The sequence below is a fragment of the Anolis carolinensis genome, chromosome 2, assembly GCF_035594765.1.
Source record: "Anolis carolinensis isolate JA03-04 chromosome 2, rAnoCar3.1.pri, whole genome shotgun sequence".
NCBI classification, from domain to species: domain Eukaryota; kingdom Metazoa; phylum Chordata; class Lepidosauria; order Squamata; family Dactyloidae; genus Anolis; species Anolis carolinensis.
Window position 1 is genome coordinate 49,495,726 of NC_085842.1, and position 20,012 is coordinate 49,515,737.

The following is a 20,012-nucleotide window of genomic DNA, read 5'->3' on the forward strand; positions in this document are numbered from 1 at the left end:
ATGTTATATACCCTGTAAGTTTCCAGTGCTTTCTTATTTAGTTCAAATCAGATAATCTGTATTTTATAGACAGTGTGGAAGAGACCTAAGTGACCCCTCAGACATTGTGGCTGGGGTGTGTGTGTGCTAGTACACGAAGTGAGCAAGGCCTAAAGGGGGCAGGGCCTATCCTTCTAACGGGAAGCCAGGGGGAGAACGACTCTTCCTTGTCCTCTGTAAATTGGACTTTGTTTTTCTAGATTTTCTTATTGAAAGACATAGATGGGATGATTATGTCTTTTGTGGCCAAATTTGGTGTGATTTGATGCATGCTTCTCTCCCTCAGAAATAATTTAATGTCCAATGGCAACTTCTCTTTATTTTATTTTTGGAATCACTCCAATACTATACTTTTGCAGAGAAGAAATTCATGAGATTTTCAACATATTTTCATGCAATTCTGATATGATTGCAGATTTATATCCAGCCTATGCTACTTCACTCTTACTTTCGAAAAGCCACTCGGGTTCTTTTCCCCATTGACTTCTTAGATATACAACATTATGGTAACAATAACTACATAAATATGACACGAATCCCTTGTTTATATGTGCTTTCAAGCTGTCTGTTGATGTTTGGTGATTTCATGAATTTTATTGTGTTTTTTAAAATCAAGAAATCCCTTAACATAAAAGCATACACAAAAAAGTGCTCCCAAAGCATGTTTTTCAAAGAAGGCTATAAGATGCATTGATATACAAATCTACGACTTTAAGCCCTGTGAAACCATGAGTGCTGTCCTTGATCCCAGTTTAGTTTGCATGAGGTTTCTTTTTTTAGCTGATGTTTAATAGCAGCAGTTAAACACATGAAAGAAGCAGAAAACATCTAACGTATTTGTTTTGCATAAAATGCAGGCTGCCTTTAAGTGTTATTTTGCAGGAGTCAAGTGACATAGCCTTCCCAATTATACCAAGGAGCTAGTTTTCAAGGTTTTATTCCAAAATGAATAAAGAAATAAATAAAGCAAGTGTCAAAACCTCTTTCAGTTTCTGAAGTTTAACAAGCCTTTTATCCTCGCGTTGATAAACTATTAAGATTTAAATGACAAGGGGAAAAAACAACTCAAGATAGAAAATAATGCATCAGCAAAGATAATCCGAAATAAGTCCATCTCTTAGAGGTCAGAGTTTTTAAGTGACATGTAGCAGCCTTTCCATTTCTCCAGAATTTAGCTGATTACATAAAAAAAGCTTTTAAAATCTCTCAATGAAGAGCTATTGACTCAGGCTTATTAGCCAGGAAATATTCAAAATTGTGCACCTCCTTTAAAGCACAGCAACATTATATCAAAACTATCAACAAAAAATGCAGCAGTCAGCTTGTTTTGGTATTATATTACTCTAAGTGTCTTAAGAATCTGTTTACTAGTGACTACCAGCTGTACCTGCTCCTCCTTTGCAACAGGTCACAGGTATCAGATGTATATCATTAAGCAGCATGGGATAAGCAATAATGGATGCCTTCACCAATTTCTGTATCTGCCGTTCTATTTAACTCTTTCACCCAGCTCTGCATCAGCTCTGTCAGATGCTAATCCCAGCAGCTGAAGGAGGGTCTAGACCCGGAATGTGGAATGTTTGAAAGGAAAAGGATGTGCTATATATTCCCTTAACACCGGTTATCACTGGGGGTGATAAAAGTTAAGGTTCCGAATATTTGTGGTACTGGTACTGACAAAAGAATTGTCATGGGAATGGGAAGAATGTGTTCATTTTAGCCTGCTGTATAGACTCTCTTGGTTTGGAGACACTTTTGTTTCAGACTATAGCCATATACCGGAATAAAAAAAAGGTTCTATATGGCTTTATATGGTGGAGGAAAGAAGCAAGATACAACTTCAAGATGTATTTGAATGGTTTGAATTAGTACAGTATGATTTCTGTATTTGCAGAAGTGCTATTCACATTTCATTTGTCCATATCTGACAAAATATGTCATCTGTAGCCATTTTCTAGGTTTTTCAGCACAACTCTGTGGTATTCTTCATCCAGAAGTCTATCATTTCAGTAGGGTTCAGTATTATCTGTGGTTTCCTTATCCATGCAAAATCCGGGAACTTATCCCCGATGGGTACGGGGGGATGGGTAGGGGTTATATTGTAGGACAAAAAACACTATTTATCTTGATGAAGGTATAATGGAAAAACATAATTCTTGTATTGGACAATATATATTGAATGGAAACATATTAGAAATAGAAATTAGAAATATATAAAAACACAGGAGCATGTATGAATATAACTCCATTGAAAATACATTCCCTTCCTATAGCAAAAATTAAAATGCACGGATGAGGCCCAGGGTCTATGGAAGAAATGTGGAGGTATCTGGCAATTGTCAAGCCCCATACCCCCCCCCCCTTAACCAGGAGACCTCCTATCTCTAAGATAAACGCCTTAGACATCCTGGCACTAAGAAGTACAGGATGGGGTGCTAATTGAGCTTCTTTAGACAGGGGCACTAATGGAAGGTCAAAGGTCTTGAAGTTAAAATATGCTATTGGAAACAGAGTAAAATGAGCATTTCTGATGCATGTAATGATGCCTATATGATGCATGCATATGATTATAAATGATATATAACCCCAGGCAATCTTATTGTTCGCTATCCTGTTTCCTGGATAACCAGCAGGGACCAAATTTCACTTGGCCAATTGAAAATAAACAGTACTTTTGCAGACCTCAGGAACTCTCTTTGTTTCATCTCTTCAAGCCTTCCCCCTGCCATTTCAATCTATGCTTATGAAACTTGAAAACCTTTTAGGGACAAGAATAAACAAAACAAGGATTGAATTATTAGTCACATACATAGGGGTAAAGTTTCCTACAACCCATATTTTAATTTTATTCAAGCTGACAGTGAATTAATAAGCTAGAATGTTTTTGTTAATGAATAATTTGTAAAAATAATTTGTAAAATATATTAATTAAAATTCTATCTTCAATAAATGTAACATTTTTCAAATTAAATTTCTTGTACCTCAAAAGCTAGTGGATCATTCTTTTGACATTTTATTAGTCAACGTAAGTGTAAATTATGCATAACATAGCAAAACTAAACAGACTAATAGAAATATATTTTAAACTGTATTATATGGCAGTACAGATCCAGCCTAAGACTGCCCTGTAATTTATTTAAGTTATTTAAAAGGACACTTAAAATCTCACAGCACTTTTTGAGCTAGCCTTACTACTGAATCCTGTTCTGTTTTGCAAATTGTTTATTTTACCATTAGAACTCCCAAAGAGATAAATTCCAACATCAATCCTGTGTACCATTAAAAACAACCATGATACCATGTTATTGTCATTATACCATTTATATATATTTTCCATAAGCTATATTCTCAGACTTAGCTAGTTGTAGTTAAACAGCAGTTCTACAAAATTACTTCTATCTAGGAATGTGAAAAGTATTAGCTGAATTTCTTGTTCTCAATAAAAGTAGTTGTCTGAATAAATCAAAAATGTCTGTTAAAAGATAAATAATTTCTGCATTATGTGTAGGTTTCTGCATTTTTGGAGAAATTCTTTACAAAATGTTTGTCTGTTCAAATTATAAATAAACACCCAGCACAGACAGACTGTTTGATGATAGGAAAAAACCAAGCAGGTAATCTGAAGTATATTTGTAACTGGTTCATTTGCAAATTTGTAGAAGTTTGGACAATAAGGCAGTGGCTATTGAGATTTTGCACAATTTGTATAAAATTATTCTAATAAATGCAAGAACTGTTTTTGATATCCGGAGAAAATATTTTGTTGTTTAATTTAACAATTGAAATTGGAACAATACATGCAGTCTGCAAACATGTTCCCTACTATGAACAGTCAGCAAAATATACAGGAACAGGGCAGGAACCAAAAGCATTCTTAAGCTATATCAACCTGATTTTTAGGAGAAACACAAACATATAAAATTGATGGCATTCCATTTCCAACTTTCAGTTGACTATTAGTGCACACAGTTTGTTCTGACGGTCTCAGCTTGTTTACCCCAAAGCAGTCAACTAATAAGGTCAGGGAAATATTCATGGGTGTGTCAACCACTTCCTTTGATTCAGGTAACAAAATGTTATAGAGCTCAGTCTTATCAGCATATGGATATAGCATGTGAGATATCAATTGCATTTCAGTTCAAAACTCTGGATTATCTCCCCAAGTAGTTTCATATAGCTGTTTGAGGCAACAGAGCAGAACCCTATGGGGAACTCTGTATTAATTGCTATATTACTGAACAGTATTCTACTTACTGAGCGGGAAGCACTGGGACCACTATAATAAAGTGCCTGCAGGTCCCAGAGTTGCTAGGAAAGCAGTAAATGACCATTTAATGGCTCACAGTGCACACTTGTGTTCGCTGTTATAGAAATTCCTTCCTTGCACTATAAATTATGTGTATATTGTTGCTGGAACAGAATGTGATTTATTACAGAGGAGACATTCAAGCACGGCTTGTATCGTTTATTATTATTATTATTATTATTATTATTATTATTATGTTTATTATTATGTTTATTATTATGTTTATTTATACCCCACTTTTTCTCTATAGAAGGAGACTCAAAGTGGCTGTTTGCATAAGAAACAATGTCTAATGGAAAACAAGATTAATATCGAACAGGAAAATGTGGCCTAAGCACATTAGTGTGTGCTTACATACCGTGATTCCCCAAAAATAAGACAGTTTATTAATTTTTGCTTCCAAAGATGTGCTAGGTCTTATTTTCAGGGAATGTCTTATTTTTCCATGGAGAAGAATTCACATTTATTGTTGAAGGAAAAAAATGAACATTTACTATGTACTGTACAGTAGTTGTCATCACAAACCAACATAACCAAACCAGACTAACTGTGAATCCTATCAAGAATGTCTTGTTACTACCATTATTTCCATGTATAACTGGTATGTACATTTACCAATCCTGCATGCTATAGTGTTCTGTTTGGCGGGTGCTGGGCATGCTTCCAAACAAAATTTTTGCTAGGTCTTACTTTCGGTGGAGGCCTTATTATTTAGCAATTCAGCAAAACCTCTAGTAGGTCTTATTTTCAGGGGATGTCTTATTTTCAGGGAAACAGGGTAGCATCACTTTTTATAAAAAAAATTCTTAAATTGAACACTTTGTAGGAAGCTTGATTATTGAGCCTAGCAACTAATTATCTTATTTACTTCCAATGGCAAGAATTTTATTCTGCTCTTTTAATTCAACTGGATAGTTTAATGTTCTACTTTTATAACAATCTAACAGCACTTTACATTTCTACTAGGTTATGAAGCAAATATCAAATTATGTCCCTATTGCTTATGAAAATGTTTATGGGTATCATTACATGTAGCTTTACCAGCAAATCAGGGCAGGAGCGGGGCAATCCTGGCACCCCGGCCAATAGCGGATGCTTCCCCATCTCACATGGAAAAGCGTCACCATGTGGCTGATGCCCAGAGCAACCCTGTTGTTCCTAATGGAACATACGGCTGCCTCCATGTTGACAGCAGCAGCCCCCTACCACACTGATGCTCCAGTTCACCCATGGAGCCCCACTGAAAGTCACCCTTTGTCGTATGATGGGTGGCATGGGGCCCCATGGGTGAACTGGGGCAGAAGCATCCTAGGTAACTTATTTTGCCTTTTGTGATAAGGCTATATGTTTAACAACAGAAGGAAGAAAGTAGAGGAAGAGTGCATCCCTCATTACAAGGACTGATAATGCACAAGTTAACATGAGAAGTTTGGGAGGTATAATTATGCTTTTTTAATTTATGAAAGGTGAATGGGATGAATAACCTTTTATTTAATTCATTCTAACTTCTGTGATCACAACATCAATAGATGTTCTAGCCCTCACAGACATACTCAAATATTGTGATCCAAGGCTGGCTGCTGGATCTAGTGCCACAGAGGCAGAAAATCCGTTTTTGATTTTAGCACTGTTTCTCTTGCAGCTGCCATGACTTGAACAAGTGTCCTGTCAGTGCTGGGCTCAATCTCATCAGAGGTTTGGCAACTACAAAACTCAAGCCCAACCTAGAGTAGCCATAACACCAAATGTGGATTTCCCACCCCATGACAGCAGATCCCCCATCTGCCTTTTTTTTCATGTGAGGAGCAACTTGAGAAACTTCAAGTTGCTTCTGGTGTAAGAGAATTGTCTGCCCAAGGGACACCCAGACATTGCCCAGGGGACACCCGGATGTTTGATGTTTTACCATCCTTGTGGGAGGCTTCCCTCATATCTCCACATGGGGAGCTGGAGCTGACTGAGGGAGCTCATCCACTCTCCCCGGATTTGAACCACGGGACTGTTTTGGTCAACAGTCCAGCCGGCACAAGGGTTTAGCTCACTGAGCCACTGTGTGCTCCCTTTGAAAGTAAAGTATTGGAAACTAGAAGAAATGCCAGACCCAGATCAATGGTGAATTAAATTGATGGGCATCAAGGACATGGACAAATTGACTTTTTTGATTAAAAAGAACTCGGGTAACCCTATAAAACAAACAACCTGGGATCAGGTAGAAAAGTATTTTAGAAGAAGATGAAACAAATAATTACTGGGAGAGATACAGTAATACAACAATATTCTGCAGAATTAGAAAAGAACCAAACCACAAAGGACTGGAAAGAAGTCAAGACCAATTTATTTATTTATTTATTTTTATTTTATTTTCCTTTTGGTCACCATTATCCTTTTTTTCTCACTATTTTTTATTGTTTTTCTTTTCATATATTTTTTCTCCCCTCTTTTTTATAGTTCTCTCTCCTCCCTTCTTCACTATTTCTCTTTTTTTCCTTCACTTTCTATTCAATAATTGTTCTCACTCTTTCGATGTATTCTTTTTCTATATATGTTAATAAAAAAAATTTAAAAGAAAGAAAAGAAAGTAATTTATCTTCATGCATCAAGATCACAGAAACTGCAAACTTTTATATTTTAACTGAAGTATAAACATTTGAGTTTATGTGAAGTTCCTATCAGCTGTTTAAAGATCAGCCAAATTTCCAAAGACTTTAGATTAGAAGGATAAAACAAAATTAAATTTAGACAGATGTAAATTCCTTATACAGGAACATATGTGTTGGTCCTTCTAGTTCCATGCAAATTTCCAAGTATCAGACAGTTGTCTACCTTAGGAAACAATGCTCTAGGAATAGTTAGGTCTTCCAGGGTGTCTCTCTGATCAATTTCTGCAAGAAGCTGACCCTAAAATCACACTGGAGGGCCTCGAGATTGCTAGAGAGAAACATATTAATCATATTCACAAAAGTTAAACCTACAAGTGTGGAGGTCCAACTTTACTTGATCTTTCTATCAAAGCTTTGAAATAGGATGAAAGTTAATTATCAGTCTTTGAATGAGATACATACATGATGCCCATCAGAAATATAAATTCTGTTGTCAGTGACTTAAACATGTATTTTACCTCTTGAAGTCATGACTTCTTCCATTCAAGTAGCTAAATCATACGCAGCAATATATTTATATTGTATTGGTTATTCATGAGTACATAAAATATTAAGATGAATTTTGTCTGGGTAAGATCTGCATAAAACACAGTACACTTTCCTATGTATTTTTTTTTTTAAAAAACAGCAACTCAACATTCACCTCATCCAATTAGAGTTTCTTATTTTCAAGAAGAAATGCATTGTCAAGTTGTGCAGAAACCATTTTACAGTTACAGAACTTCCCTAGAAATTTTCAAACTGTGTTTGCTATTGCTGCTATACGACTTGCATACCTATACTTCTAACTTATTGTTTACACAGTGATTTGGATATCATATTTTAAAGTTTAGGCTTATATATTCAGTATCTAAGCATTATTTGTATTATATGACTGTGAGGGTATTCTCTCACAATCACCACACAGTCAACACAGTATCTTTTTATCTTAAACTTTTTAGGGAGTCCCTCCTAGCTTTTGTGTGCCTGTTTTACCATCATCTAGCCAAATGCAAATGATATTCTCAATGAGAGTAGAAATGCTCTATCAGTGGGAACACATATTTTTTATGATTTTATGGATTCAGTTGGGCTACTATAGCTGGAAATAACAATTGGATTAAGACTCATGTGTTCTTCCCTGGAAACATAAGTAACAATGCCTGAGATTTTTTTTTTTTGAAAAATATCAAAAATTCTTAACATTTTTGTGTTATATAATACATACTTACTTTTAATGGAGCGAGAGGATTAGCTTTACTATTCTAGCATACTATTTCAAAGAAATTACTCAACTAGTGCTCTCATTTAGAAATTATAGATTAACATATATCTTTACCTCCAAAGCAGCCAATAAAGGAAAGCAGGAACATTTGTTTCCATAGTAACAACATCTTCAGCTGCCAAAAGTTAGAAGTTCTTGTCCAGCCTCAAATGAACACAACTTGTAGCTGTCCACACAAAACCTTTAATCTGTTAAAACATGAATATAAAAATAATTTAATGATAGGCTTCAACACATTAAAACCAAGTTACCTGTCACACTAAAATTCAGAAGTGACAGACTGACAGTCCGTCAAAACCTTTGAAATTATTCTCTCTTCAATTCAGGCTCCGTAAAAAACGATAATTGGAATTAGAGTATCACATACCATGCCAGCTAGTAATCAAGTACTCTTAGTGCCTTAGGGAGTCTGCAACTCCAGTAGATTAAATATGCAGTTTCAATATCCCAAACTTTACTTTTCAAAAACTCTGCTTTTGTTCATGCCAACTTACTGTCCATGATATTATGTGGCAAGATAGTACAAAACTAAATAGAACCCTATATAAGGCCATCCACATGAATCCACAATTTGTTTTAGACCAGACACATTATACTCCAATAATAATAATTTAAGGCATACTACTTAATTCATAACCTCTACACTGGAATTCTAGTGACATGTTCAGCAGGATACTGGTTTTACAATGAAAGTAATTTAGGCATGCAAATTCATTCTCGAATCTGGGAGAAAAAATAATACAATGGCATAAATTATATGTTCAGTGGTACAGTAGGTTCAGTCAAGCAAAGACCGGATTTTTAAAGTGTACACATAATCCCATCAACAGACTTACTCAAGCTTTGCTAAGCTTAGGGCAGACTCCACAGAGAAATAACACACAGCACAACTACAGATAATAGCCAACTCTTTTATCCACAGGTAGTGGATATCTTCAGGGTGGTCACACATTTGTGAAGTTTTTGTTTGACTTAACGCCTGTACTTGCCTGCTTTTGTTAAATGTACATTACTTTACCCATAATCATTATCTAAGAAATTTAAATATCTGCCCTTCTTTCTCAATAGCAAAAACCATCAATGAATTTGGTAAATTTTGTCTAATGCTAATGATAGCTATCCAGTGATTATCATATTAAAGACACTTAGGGAAATGAGTCATGCTCTTGATACTTAGGCAGGGCAGTATTATAACAATATTCCTAATTTACATCTGTTAATCAGGATAGATTCCGAACAAATGAACACATAAACAGACATGGCAAAAGTATACGTCACAAAGATCTGGCAGCTAAAGCATTTGACTACTGTACAGGTACGTACCTATAGAGAAGGGGGGAGGGGGAGAGAAATTGAGCATGCAATACTTTGAAATAGATAATGTTAACACAGAAGGTTGCTATACAACTATAAAAACAAGCTATTTTTATTTCATATTATTGCATTGCCTTGCTCATGATTTGAATCCTCTAGCAAAGTATATAATAAGCATGAATATGTTGAAAACAGTATTATATAGTACAAAACCAATTTTCTGAATGTATTCAATACTCATCATGTTTTTAAACAGACTTTTCCAGGAGGAAAATCAAGGGAAAGAAAATACACCTTTACTGCCAAAAGCGCCAAGATGTGGCTCAAGTATAAAGTATTTAGATAGCTTGCTGCACTCAAGCATGCTCTCTGACACAGTCTCTCAGACAATTATAACCATAAACACACTGAAGCAGATTTCGAATGAGTTCTGAAATTTAATTTAAGAAGTATCCAATCTGCTACAACTAACATCAGCAGCTATCCAAAAAAGGAAGAAAAAAAGAAAGCACATCAAAAGCCTTTTAATTTTTTTTTACCCAGAGCTATTTTATTTATTGTCTGAATTGATTGTTCTTTTATTTTGGTGTGCATGTTAAGAGTGCATGCTTAATTTAATTGATTTTCTTTTGTATTCTTTCCTAACATTAAATCATATATTCATTTGTATGATATAAATTGTGTAAATGAATTAATTACTCCAACATCACAAAATGTCTGTGGCAACAGATATTGTGGAGTGTCATAAATTCATTTGTATAAAAGTGGTATACCACATGACACAAAACCCAACTGGTTTGGCATAAGGATTCTAAGCATCTCACCCAAATAGCTTCCTGTGAAGGTGAATGAAACAGCTTTCACTCATTTCAGGTGATAGCTTCATTTTTGAAAAATTCTGATCCAAAAATAGAATAAAATTTCTAGTTTTGACTTCTCCCAGATTTTTTTTTTTTGGATTCCTCTAGATCTAATTTTGGAAAAGAAAGAAATGGCTACTCATTCCAAAGAGGATTCTAATTCCAAAAGAGGGCAGACTAAGACTGGATCTATGTAATCCAATTTCTATGTAATCCAATGTATGTAATCCAACTTCTATGTAATCCAATTTCAGAATGCAGATTAACTGCTTTCAACTAAATTATATGAGTCTACACGACTTTATGGTAAGGCCCCTTCTACTCCGCCATATAATCCAGATTATTAAGGCAAATAATTCACATAATCTGCTTTGAACTGGATTATATGAATCTATACTGCAATATAATCCAGTTCAAAGAAGATAATCTGGATATTATATGGCAATGTAGGTGGGGCCTAAGGCTGCTTCAAACAGCCACATAATCTGGATCACAAGGTGGATTCAAGAAATCCAGTTCCACTCTGGAAAGTCTCCACATGCATCCCAGGAACTGAAAATCTCCTGTGGTATCCACAAAACTCATCTCATGCCAAATTGATCCAACGGAAATTTTTTCATATCCCGTTTGGAAAAATGTGCTGGACTACAGCAACCCATCAAATGAGAATCAGCAACGGAGCTCATCTTCCAACTCGAAAACAAAAAGGTGAAAGTTATTTTTTTCCTCAGGGGGGGAAGGAAAAGGTGTTTGTTAAACTTTCTGAGAGCATCATCTCTGGTTACTTTATCTGAATTTTCCAGAGGTGGTGCTGTTTACATGTTCCTCCCAAATTGTGCTGTGCATGTTCATTCCGAATTTCTGTTCTGCAGCATCCATGCACTGATCAGCTATAGTGCATTTTATCACCGATTTCAGTAAACAAATTTTTACCATGTGGATGCAGCACACATTAGGGTATACGTTTTCTAGCCACCCCCTTATAATCCACATCATTCTGGATTTTACAGCATGTGTAGATAAGGCCAAACAAATGAACTAAAGCTTCTGTTTTCCTAAATTGACTTTAAAAAGAGTTGTGAGATTGCCTGCCATAGATGTGGGCGAAACGTCAGGAGAGAATACTTCTGGAACATGGCCATACAGCCCGGAAAACATACAACAACCCAACTCTATATTTCATACAGTATTAGATTAACAAAACAAAACAGCTTGTTTGTATTATACTGCCATCCAGAGTCATTAGCAACAAAATATATTTTGAGCAGCTTATATTATGTGCCCTTCGCAATCAGCGTTTCCATAGTAGTTCATAGTAATAGCTATCATATACATACAGTAAAATAACAAAATTACTAATATACCATTAGTATAAGAAATCAAATTAAATATTCACCTTTGAATTATGCCACAAAAATGTACCAAAAAATGCAGTCAGCACTCTGTATACAGATACAGTGTTCCCTCACTTATTGCTGGGGTTAGGTTCCAGGACCACCCGCAGTAAGTGAAAATCCACAAAGTAGGGACACTATATTTATTTTAATATTTATACATTATTTTAGTAATTATACACTATTTTAAGTCTTTATCAACCAATCGTGTGTTGATAAATCACCTCCTTCTCCTCGCGTTGCCACTTGGGCTCCTTTTCTCTCCTTTTGGCTTCTCCTTCCTCCCTTCCTTAGGCTGTAAATTGTAATTTTTTATGATTTATAATAGTCTTTTAGAATTTATTGAAAAACTGGGAAACAGCAAATCCACAAAAAGTGAACCGCGAAGTAGTGAGGGAACACTGTCCTGCATTTACAGATTTCCATCACCCATGGCTTGAAAATATTCTACACAAAAAAATCCCAAAAGCAAACCTTGCTTTTGACATTTTATATAAATAAGGCAATTTTCCTATGCCATTGAAGAGAATGGAACTTAGCCATGTATGGATTTTGGTATCAATGTGGTTCCTGGTACCAAATCCCAGCAGATATCAAGGGCCCACTTCATTAAAGATATGGATTCTTCCTTCTGCATCCATTTTATTTGGGGAAAGATATCTTGATCACTCAACTCTCAGGCAGAACAAACAATTTGGGGCATAAGGATTAATAATTGTTTAGCACTATGCAAAAAATGCATATGCAAAACTCAGAAGGACACTAGAAAAAATGAACTTACTCATGTAAGCTAACCACAGTCTGTAGTTACAACAGAGTAGACACTGTTGGGATTTTTAAAAAGTTACCTATGCCAAGTGTGATACACCATTTTGCAAGGAAAATCCAATTTCACTACCACCTTCTGTATACTACAAGATTTCCTTTTCCTCTCATTCCACTGTGGTGTTAGTTGATGCCTTCACTGTTGCCTCTGGAGTATCCTTGAACGCTCTGCAATAGTTTGGGGAAGTGATCTCAACTCCAAGCTCATTTCTCTAACCATCTTAAGTGGCCATCATTTTTCAGTCCTGTTCAATGTTTTTCACTGCCAATTTTCCATTTTGTGTATTTCTTTTGAGGCTATTTTTATCTGTCTACACCTGCTTCTCTAACCTGAAATAATCCAAGTGAATCATGAAATCATTTGCTATGCAGGCCAGGCTGGGAATCATGAGGTCAAGAAAACACAGCGAAAATGAGAGCAATGCGAAATAACTAGTATTATGGATTGCTCTATCTTATTTTCCACAATATCCTGTCAAACAACAAATGAAGTGGGTGAAAGACTGCCTTTCCAACGTTGATGAAAATGGTCATGATAAGTGATATATTTTTAAGTTCAACCCTTCATCAGACAGAACAACTGAACCATAGATTCAAATACAATGTTAAAAATATCATAACATTGTTAAATATTAATTTATAAAAACATGAAGTGCTACACAAGAGTGGGTACATCTACACTGTAAAATTAATGCAGTTTGACACTAGCTGCTTTGAGTCTCTTTGTGGAGAAAACAGTGGGGTATAAATAATACTAATCATCATCATCATCATCAACATCATCTGCCATTGCTCAATGCTATGGAATATTGGGATTTGTAGTTTGGTGAGGCATCAGCACTCTTTGTCAGAGAAGGCTAAAGACCTTGTCAAACTACAACTCCAATGATTCCATAGCATTGCATTATAGCAGTTAAAGTGGTATCAAACTGCATCCATTTGAAGGTATAGATGCACTTCCTGTCTTCACGTAAAGAACAAAGTTTTGACTGGAACAATATCCCATATATTAAATACAAAAATATTCAGAATATTGGTGACTCACGAAGATAGAACAGGCTGGTTTGTGACAAAAAGGTGTGTGATAAAGGCTAAAGCTAACTGCATGCTAAGCAATTGTTTATGCCAAAACAAAAAGAAGGCATGGATAGGATGAGAATACTAGACAGAAACTTCGCTCCTTGGGGGTCTCATTAGTTCTTCACTCAGTATTGCTTATCAGAAAGCAGCCATAGAGGTGGTAGTTGTGGGGTTGCCTGTGGCTGATTAAAAATCACATCTCAGCTGGGAACTCTGCAGTACACAGGCAATTTCAATGAAGCTGAATGGTGAATATACGTGTCTAAAGGAGAAAAGTAAAGGAATATATTTTCCTTCTCTTTGAACATATTTTAATAGGCCTTTTCGTAAATGTAATCTCATTCCCTCAAACTACTGAATCAGACAATCCTTTTCAGTTCTAGAATGTAGATCAGTTGTCCATGTAACCATATACATGTTTACTCAACCTGGATCTATACTGTCATATAATCCATTTCAAAGCAGATAATCTGGATTTAGAAACTGGATTATATGGCAGTGTAGATGGAGCCTCAAAAATCCCATTGATTTCAATGGGGCTTTCTTCCAGGAAAGTGGGGATAGGGATATAAATAGTTCAGTGTTTTTTAATTCTTAAATCACTATTATTTAATATTTAGAGAGAGAGAGAGAGAGAGAGAGAGAATAGAGAGACACTTCATAATTTAGACTATACCTTATTCTGAGAGTCAATGTGGTGTAGTGGTTTGAGTGTAAGACCCCTCAAACCACTACACTTCTATATAATAATAATAATAATAATAATAATAATAATAATAATAATAATAATAATAATAATTTTATTTTTATACCCCGCCCCATCTCCCCGAAGGGACTAGGGGCGGCTTACATGGGGCAAGCCCGGTCATCAACAATATAAAAACAAGCAATAAAACAAGTCAAACAACAATAAAACAAGTCATAAAAAATCACATACAAAACATAATGATAAAATCCTGGATAAGATCTAGAGGAAACTGGGCCAAAAGTGCTAGTTATGTCGGTATCATCAGGGAGGGGTGGTTATCCAAAACTCATATGGGCAAAATTAGTTGTGGTGAGGGTGAATAAACTCCACGGCATCCACATAACATATGAGGTCAATTTGTCCTAACATGTCCTTATCCTGCATTTTAAAAGTCATGGGATGCCCTGAGCTGATCATACCCCACTCCAGATCAGCATAGCCAATTGTGGCATGTGTAGAAAGGCCCTTAGACTAGAATGTATATATACTGTAGATGCACTCTAATGCAGTTTGACATCACTTTAACTGCTATAGCTCAAAGCTGTTGAATCGTGGACATTGTAGTTTTATAAGATATTCACTCTTCTCTCACCAAACTATAGCCTCCTATCCAACAGCCTGGATAGGTTGTTTCAATTTTTTTCACAAAACCCTGAGTAGATTTACTATCCCAATGACATGAAAGACATTAATAACCACTGAGTATGATTTATCACAGAGTTGAGAAAAGAGAAAGTTATTTTTAGCAATGTGAAAAATATAAATTATAAAAATGAGTATTGAAAAAAATACAAAAAAAATCAGTATATGCCACTCGCAAGAGTTAGAAAATGGTTTTCAGTCTGCATCTGCAGGCAATGTCCCCTAAAGACTTCAACAATAAGATTTTACTGCAACAGGAGATTTTGTTAGTATAAACATTATTTTTGATTACATTTCACCACAAAAAGATATAATGAAAGTTTATACTGTTTACATATGTATATATGTTTTAAAAAGCAACAAAAAGCAACAGATGCAACATTAACAGCAAAGTAATGTCCTGGGTAAACAATGTGGTTTTCTCACCTGGCATGTAAAAGAAAACAGCGTAGATTCCAGGAAAGTCTTTAGGAGAAAAATGTTCCATATTTTGGACGCACACAAAAACAAAAGTCTTAGGTCAACATTTGGAGAAGTATTTCAGTGTGCTATTTAAGAGGGCCATAGATAATGGAGAATATAAAGGTTTTTCAGGTTGACCACAAATGTTTTGAATCATGGAAGTATTATTATTATTATTATTATTCAGTTCTGGAACACCTGTTTTGGCATATACATATATAAAGAGATATCTTGGAGATGAGACTCAAGTCTAAATACCAAATTCCTTTCTATTTCATATACAATGTATTCACATAGTCCAAGGGTAATTTTATACCAATCTTTTAAATAATTTTGTGCAAGAAACAACGTTGGTGTATGCTGAACCATCAGAAAGCAAAAGTGTCATCATCTCAGCCACCCATGTGGGCAATTTCAGATTTTGGAGTATTTCAGATTTTGAAGTATTTCAGATTTTGGAGTTCCAGATAAGAGATGCCAGTTCAGATCTCATATGCGCATTTGTGCATCTCTGGAATGATATTTTTTTTAAAAAAAACTTCCATTGGATGTCCCCTGTCCACCCTACATCTTAATCTGCCTTTTAAAAAAAACAGCTGTGAGGACAGCAGGGGACTATGCAGTGGGACTGTCAGGTCTCTATGTGAAGTTACTTTGAGGTCCCGCAATTTGGCACTGTCTGGAAGCGCCCTGGTCCAAAACACCTGAAGGGCTGAAGTTTGCCCATGCCTGAGCTACTTGGTCTGAGGCCCCATTGACACTGCCATATAATGCAGTTTTATAATGCAATTTAACTGCTTTGAATTGCATTTTATAACAGTATACACATATAATGCAATTAAATTGCATTATGAAACTGCATCATATGGCAGTGTAGATGGGGCTTGAGAATAATTCTACACAAACCTCAAATAAGACCAGAAGTTGCTCCTGGGTGTCCACACAACATCCAAGGATTTCCTGCCTATAATAAGGGATAAACTCAGTGTTAACAGAGGTTGGGGAATGATCTGGGAATTTCCAAAAATGCAAGAACAGCTCTGAACTTTTGGGTTAGTGTGAACAATTGGACCAGTTCTAATTTGGACTGGTCCACTGTTCACACAGGCCAGTGCCTCCATTCCACTTTCCCTGCAATCTGTTGCACAAAGGAAAAGGGATGGAACTTACTTTCACTGTCCTTTGTTGCCCAACAACATGTTTTTGGTAAAAAGTGTAAAGCTTTTCTACCTAGATGAAAAGAAAATTACACACTTTCTCACTCCATGTAATTATTTAAGATTACATAGAATATTAAATATGTGAGATGTGAAATGACCCAAATTAAAATTGAAATATAATAAATGTTATGCTGCTTTACTTTGCATTTTATTATTTTGCAGACTCTGTATTTTAGCTTGCCCTAATAAGCACATTTTATGGTTGTAAAGAGTGGATTAATTTCAGCTGATTAAGTTAAATAATAAAAAGAACATTTTAGTGTAATTTATTAAAAATAGATACATAGATAAAATTTGTTTAACAACATTTTAAAAATATTCCATAATTGTGCTATACCTATATAGTCCTTTTAAGAAAGTCAAATTGTAAACTGTAGCTGCAAGGCCAGCATTCTGCAGATCATTCAATTACTGTATTTAAATATACAAGCTGCACCTAAGGACTGCAACCTAAGCATCGGAAAGCTAAACGAGGGCTGAATGAACTAACAGTAGCATCACTTTTGTTTAAGTCTGAAGCCAATGAGATATTTTGAAATAATGACTTACACTCCTGTCCATCATCACTATCTAAATATACAGCATTGTACATGGTTCTTTACTAATAAAGAAGAACACTGGGCTTACAATCTAATCAAAACATGACATGAAATGAAAAGGGGATGGTAATGTGGGAAGGGGGGGGTGTTGAATCCAGCAGATACTACTTCAAGGCTAGGGCAATGGCAGCTCAGATGGAAAGAGATGTGGGTTTTCATATCTTTTTGAGCCCAGTGCATGATGATGCTGTGCCTGTGTCTTCTTTTCTTTTTCTGAGGTCAAAGCAGTGGCACTTGGGATGGAGCTAAGACCTTTTATCTGCTTCTGGGCCTAGGCAGATGCACTTACCTCCTTCTCTCCAGGGCAGTGGCTGCTCAAAATTCATTATATGGCAATGCAGATCCAGACTATGAGGAAGTTCTCCCTAGTGTTTGGTTCTCCTTTCTCTTTATTGTATACATTGCTTTGAACCCTATCCCCTTGAACAGCAGAAAACAAACTTCATATCTTCTATATGACAGTCCTTCAAATATTTGAAGATATTATATTATGCCTCAGTTTTCTCTTTGCCAGACGAATCATACTTCAATTATTCTTCACAGTGTTTGGTATCCAGACCCTTTAACACCTTGGTTACATCTTACATGCTGCAGCTTGCCAGTATTCCAAATGAATTAAAGGTTGAAGAGTCAATGACATAAAGATCCAAATGAGCAACTGCCCAGAGGAAGATCTGCTTTGTGATAGTAATCACAAATTAATGATTCATATTTGCTTTGCCTAAGGTTGTTGACAGAATCCCTGAAGAAATGAGAACCACTACACAGAGTCATCCAGAGGAAGTGTCCTGAAAATGGTTGTGCAACTTGTGCCTGTTATAAAATGGTCCACAAAAAGACAATGCAAACTACTTGAAAGCACTACTGTGAAGAATCTACACAATATCTACAGACAAATTCTTTGGGACTTAGCTGGACTTTGATGCTGTAGCTGAAGCAGGTCTAGTGAATGCTATGTTGGCCCATTTTTTCTTTGTAACTGTATACATTTCAGTTTGTGCTGCCTCGGGATATGGACAGAATCCCAAAAGTGATGAAAATTGCCATGTATATTAAGAGTCTTGTTTTTTCAGTTTGTTCGGCCTGAGTTTGTGGATGAACCACCAAGGATGTGATAACCACTACATGCGTGCGGGATCATTGGCTCTATCTATCTATTTTGTATTCCATCTTTCTCCTTTAGTGAACACAAAGGTGGAACCCAAAGTGGCTTTGTGGATTGTAAGAACAGCAGAACGATGGAGGAAGGGAACAAATAAAGGGAAAATATCAGCCTGCCTAAAAGAGGTAGTGATAAAGCCCTCCGTAAAGTCCAGCATGTGGGATAATTGTAACCTAGTCTTCAGTATCATATTTTTGGCAAGGAATTGGAGTGCCCCAGGTTTAAGTTGTTCCTAGATTGAGATAGGTTATTGATCCATTTCAGTCTAACCATAGAAAGGAAATGTGACTGTGGATGACCTCTGAAAGGAGCTGAATAGGTGGAATATTTGTGTACACATTCAAAATATTCTAAAAAACTTGTAGTACTGACAAAAGCATTTTAGAATATCTACACCCACAAATATTTAAAAATTAAACATAGTTTTTCTACTTTTAAGAATTTACGATCTCTGTTATGCTCATGTTTAATATCCCATTTCTAAAAGTAGTAACTGTATTACACTGCATTTTCTTCACCAGATTTATTTTCTAGAATTTCTAAAGTAAAACATTATCTCTTGTGACAGATGGACAGGACTGTAATTCTTTCTGTAGATTTTGTGCCAGACGCTTTTATATTTGGAAAGATGACAGATCCTTAATTTATGTTATGCAAAGCCTGGTGAAATAGTCAAGATGCTTATGTTGTGTTTCTTATTATGGTTGTTGGCTAACTTAAAGGTTGATAAATAGCAGCTGAATGCTTCGTAGATAATATTTCAGCCACATCCCTTTTTTAAAAAAAGTTTACCAAACTACAGCTTCCATTATATTCCAAAAACATCTGAAGACTTTCGATCTGAATGGTGATTTTGCACCTCACACAGAATTAAATGCCATTCTTCTGCAACTTGGATTTTTTTCACAGACAAATATATAACATTGAGAAGAGAAATTCACTTATAATTCACAATATATCCTAGTACTGCAGAATTCCTTTGCCATTCATTCAATCTTTATTTTCATTTACAGCAATATGGCTCTAAAAAGAAGCTAGTATGGGGGGGGGGAGGATTGCACAGCTATAATCTCCAAACCATAGAGAAGATTATATGAAATCAGAAAATGCTATGTTAATAATTATTATTATTACCTAAATTAATCTTGCATGACAAAGCAGTTCATATTGTTTAGGGGAACTGTTTAACAGAAGGATTAGTTCATCTGAGGTATACAGCTTATATGATTTAGAAAATATTTTTACTTTAGTGTGCAAAGATTATAATGTGTGTGTGTATGTGTAGTTTTTTTAACTTAACAAAATGCTGGTAATAAAAGGTGGTAGGGGTTAACAGAAGGCAGACAGCAGATGGGAATATGAAATTGCCAAGCATCTTGCATATGTTCTTAAAAAAATAGGGACTCATCTAGTAGAATCATCCTAAGATACATGCAC

At 35.6% G+C, this 20,012-nt stretch overlaps 1 protein-coding gene across 1 annotated transcript in view; it reads right to left on the reverse strand.

The window, feature by feature from the left end:
* cntn3 (contactin 3) overlaps positions 1–20,012 on the reverse strand; it is a 286,640-nt gene that overhangs the window by 220,532 nt on the left and 46,096 nt on the right. The window contains exon 2 of the mRNA XM_008105362.3: positions 8,324–8,457. Coding sequence (XP_008103569.2) covers positions 8,324–8,378 — 55 coding nt within the window. The 5' untranslated portion in view covers positions 8,379–8,457. The remainder of the gene's footprint in view (positions 1–8,323; positions 8,458–20,012) is intronic.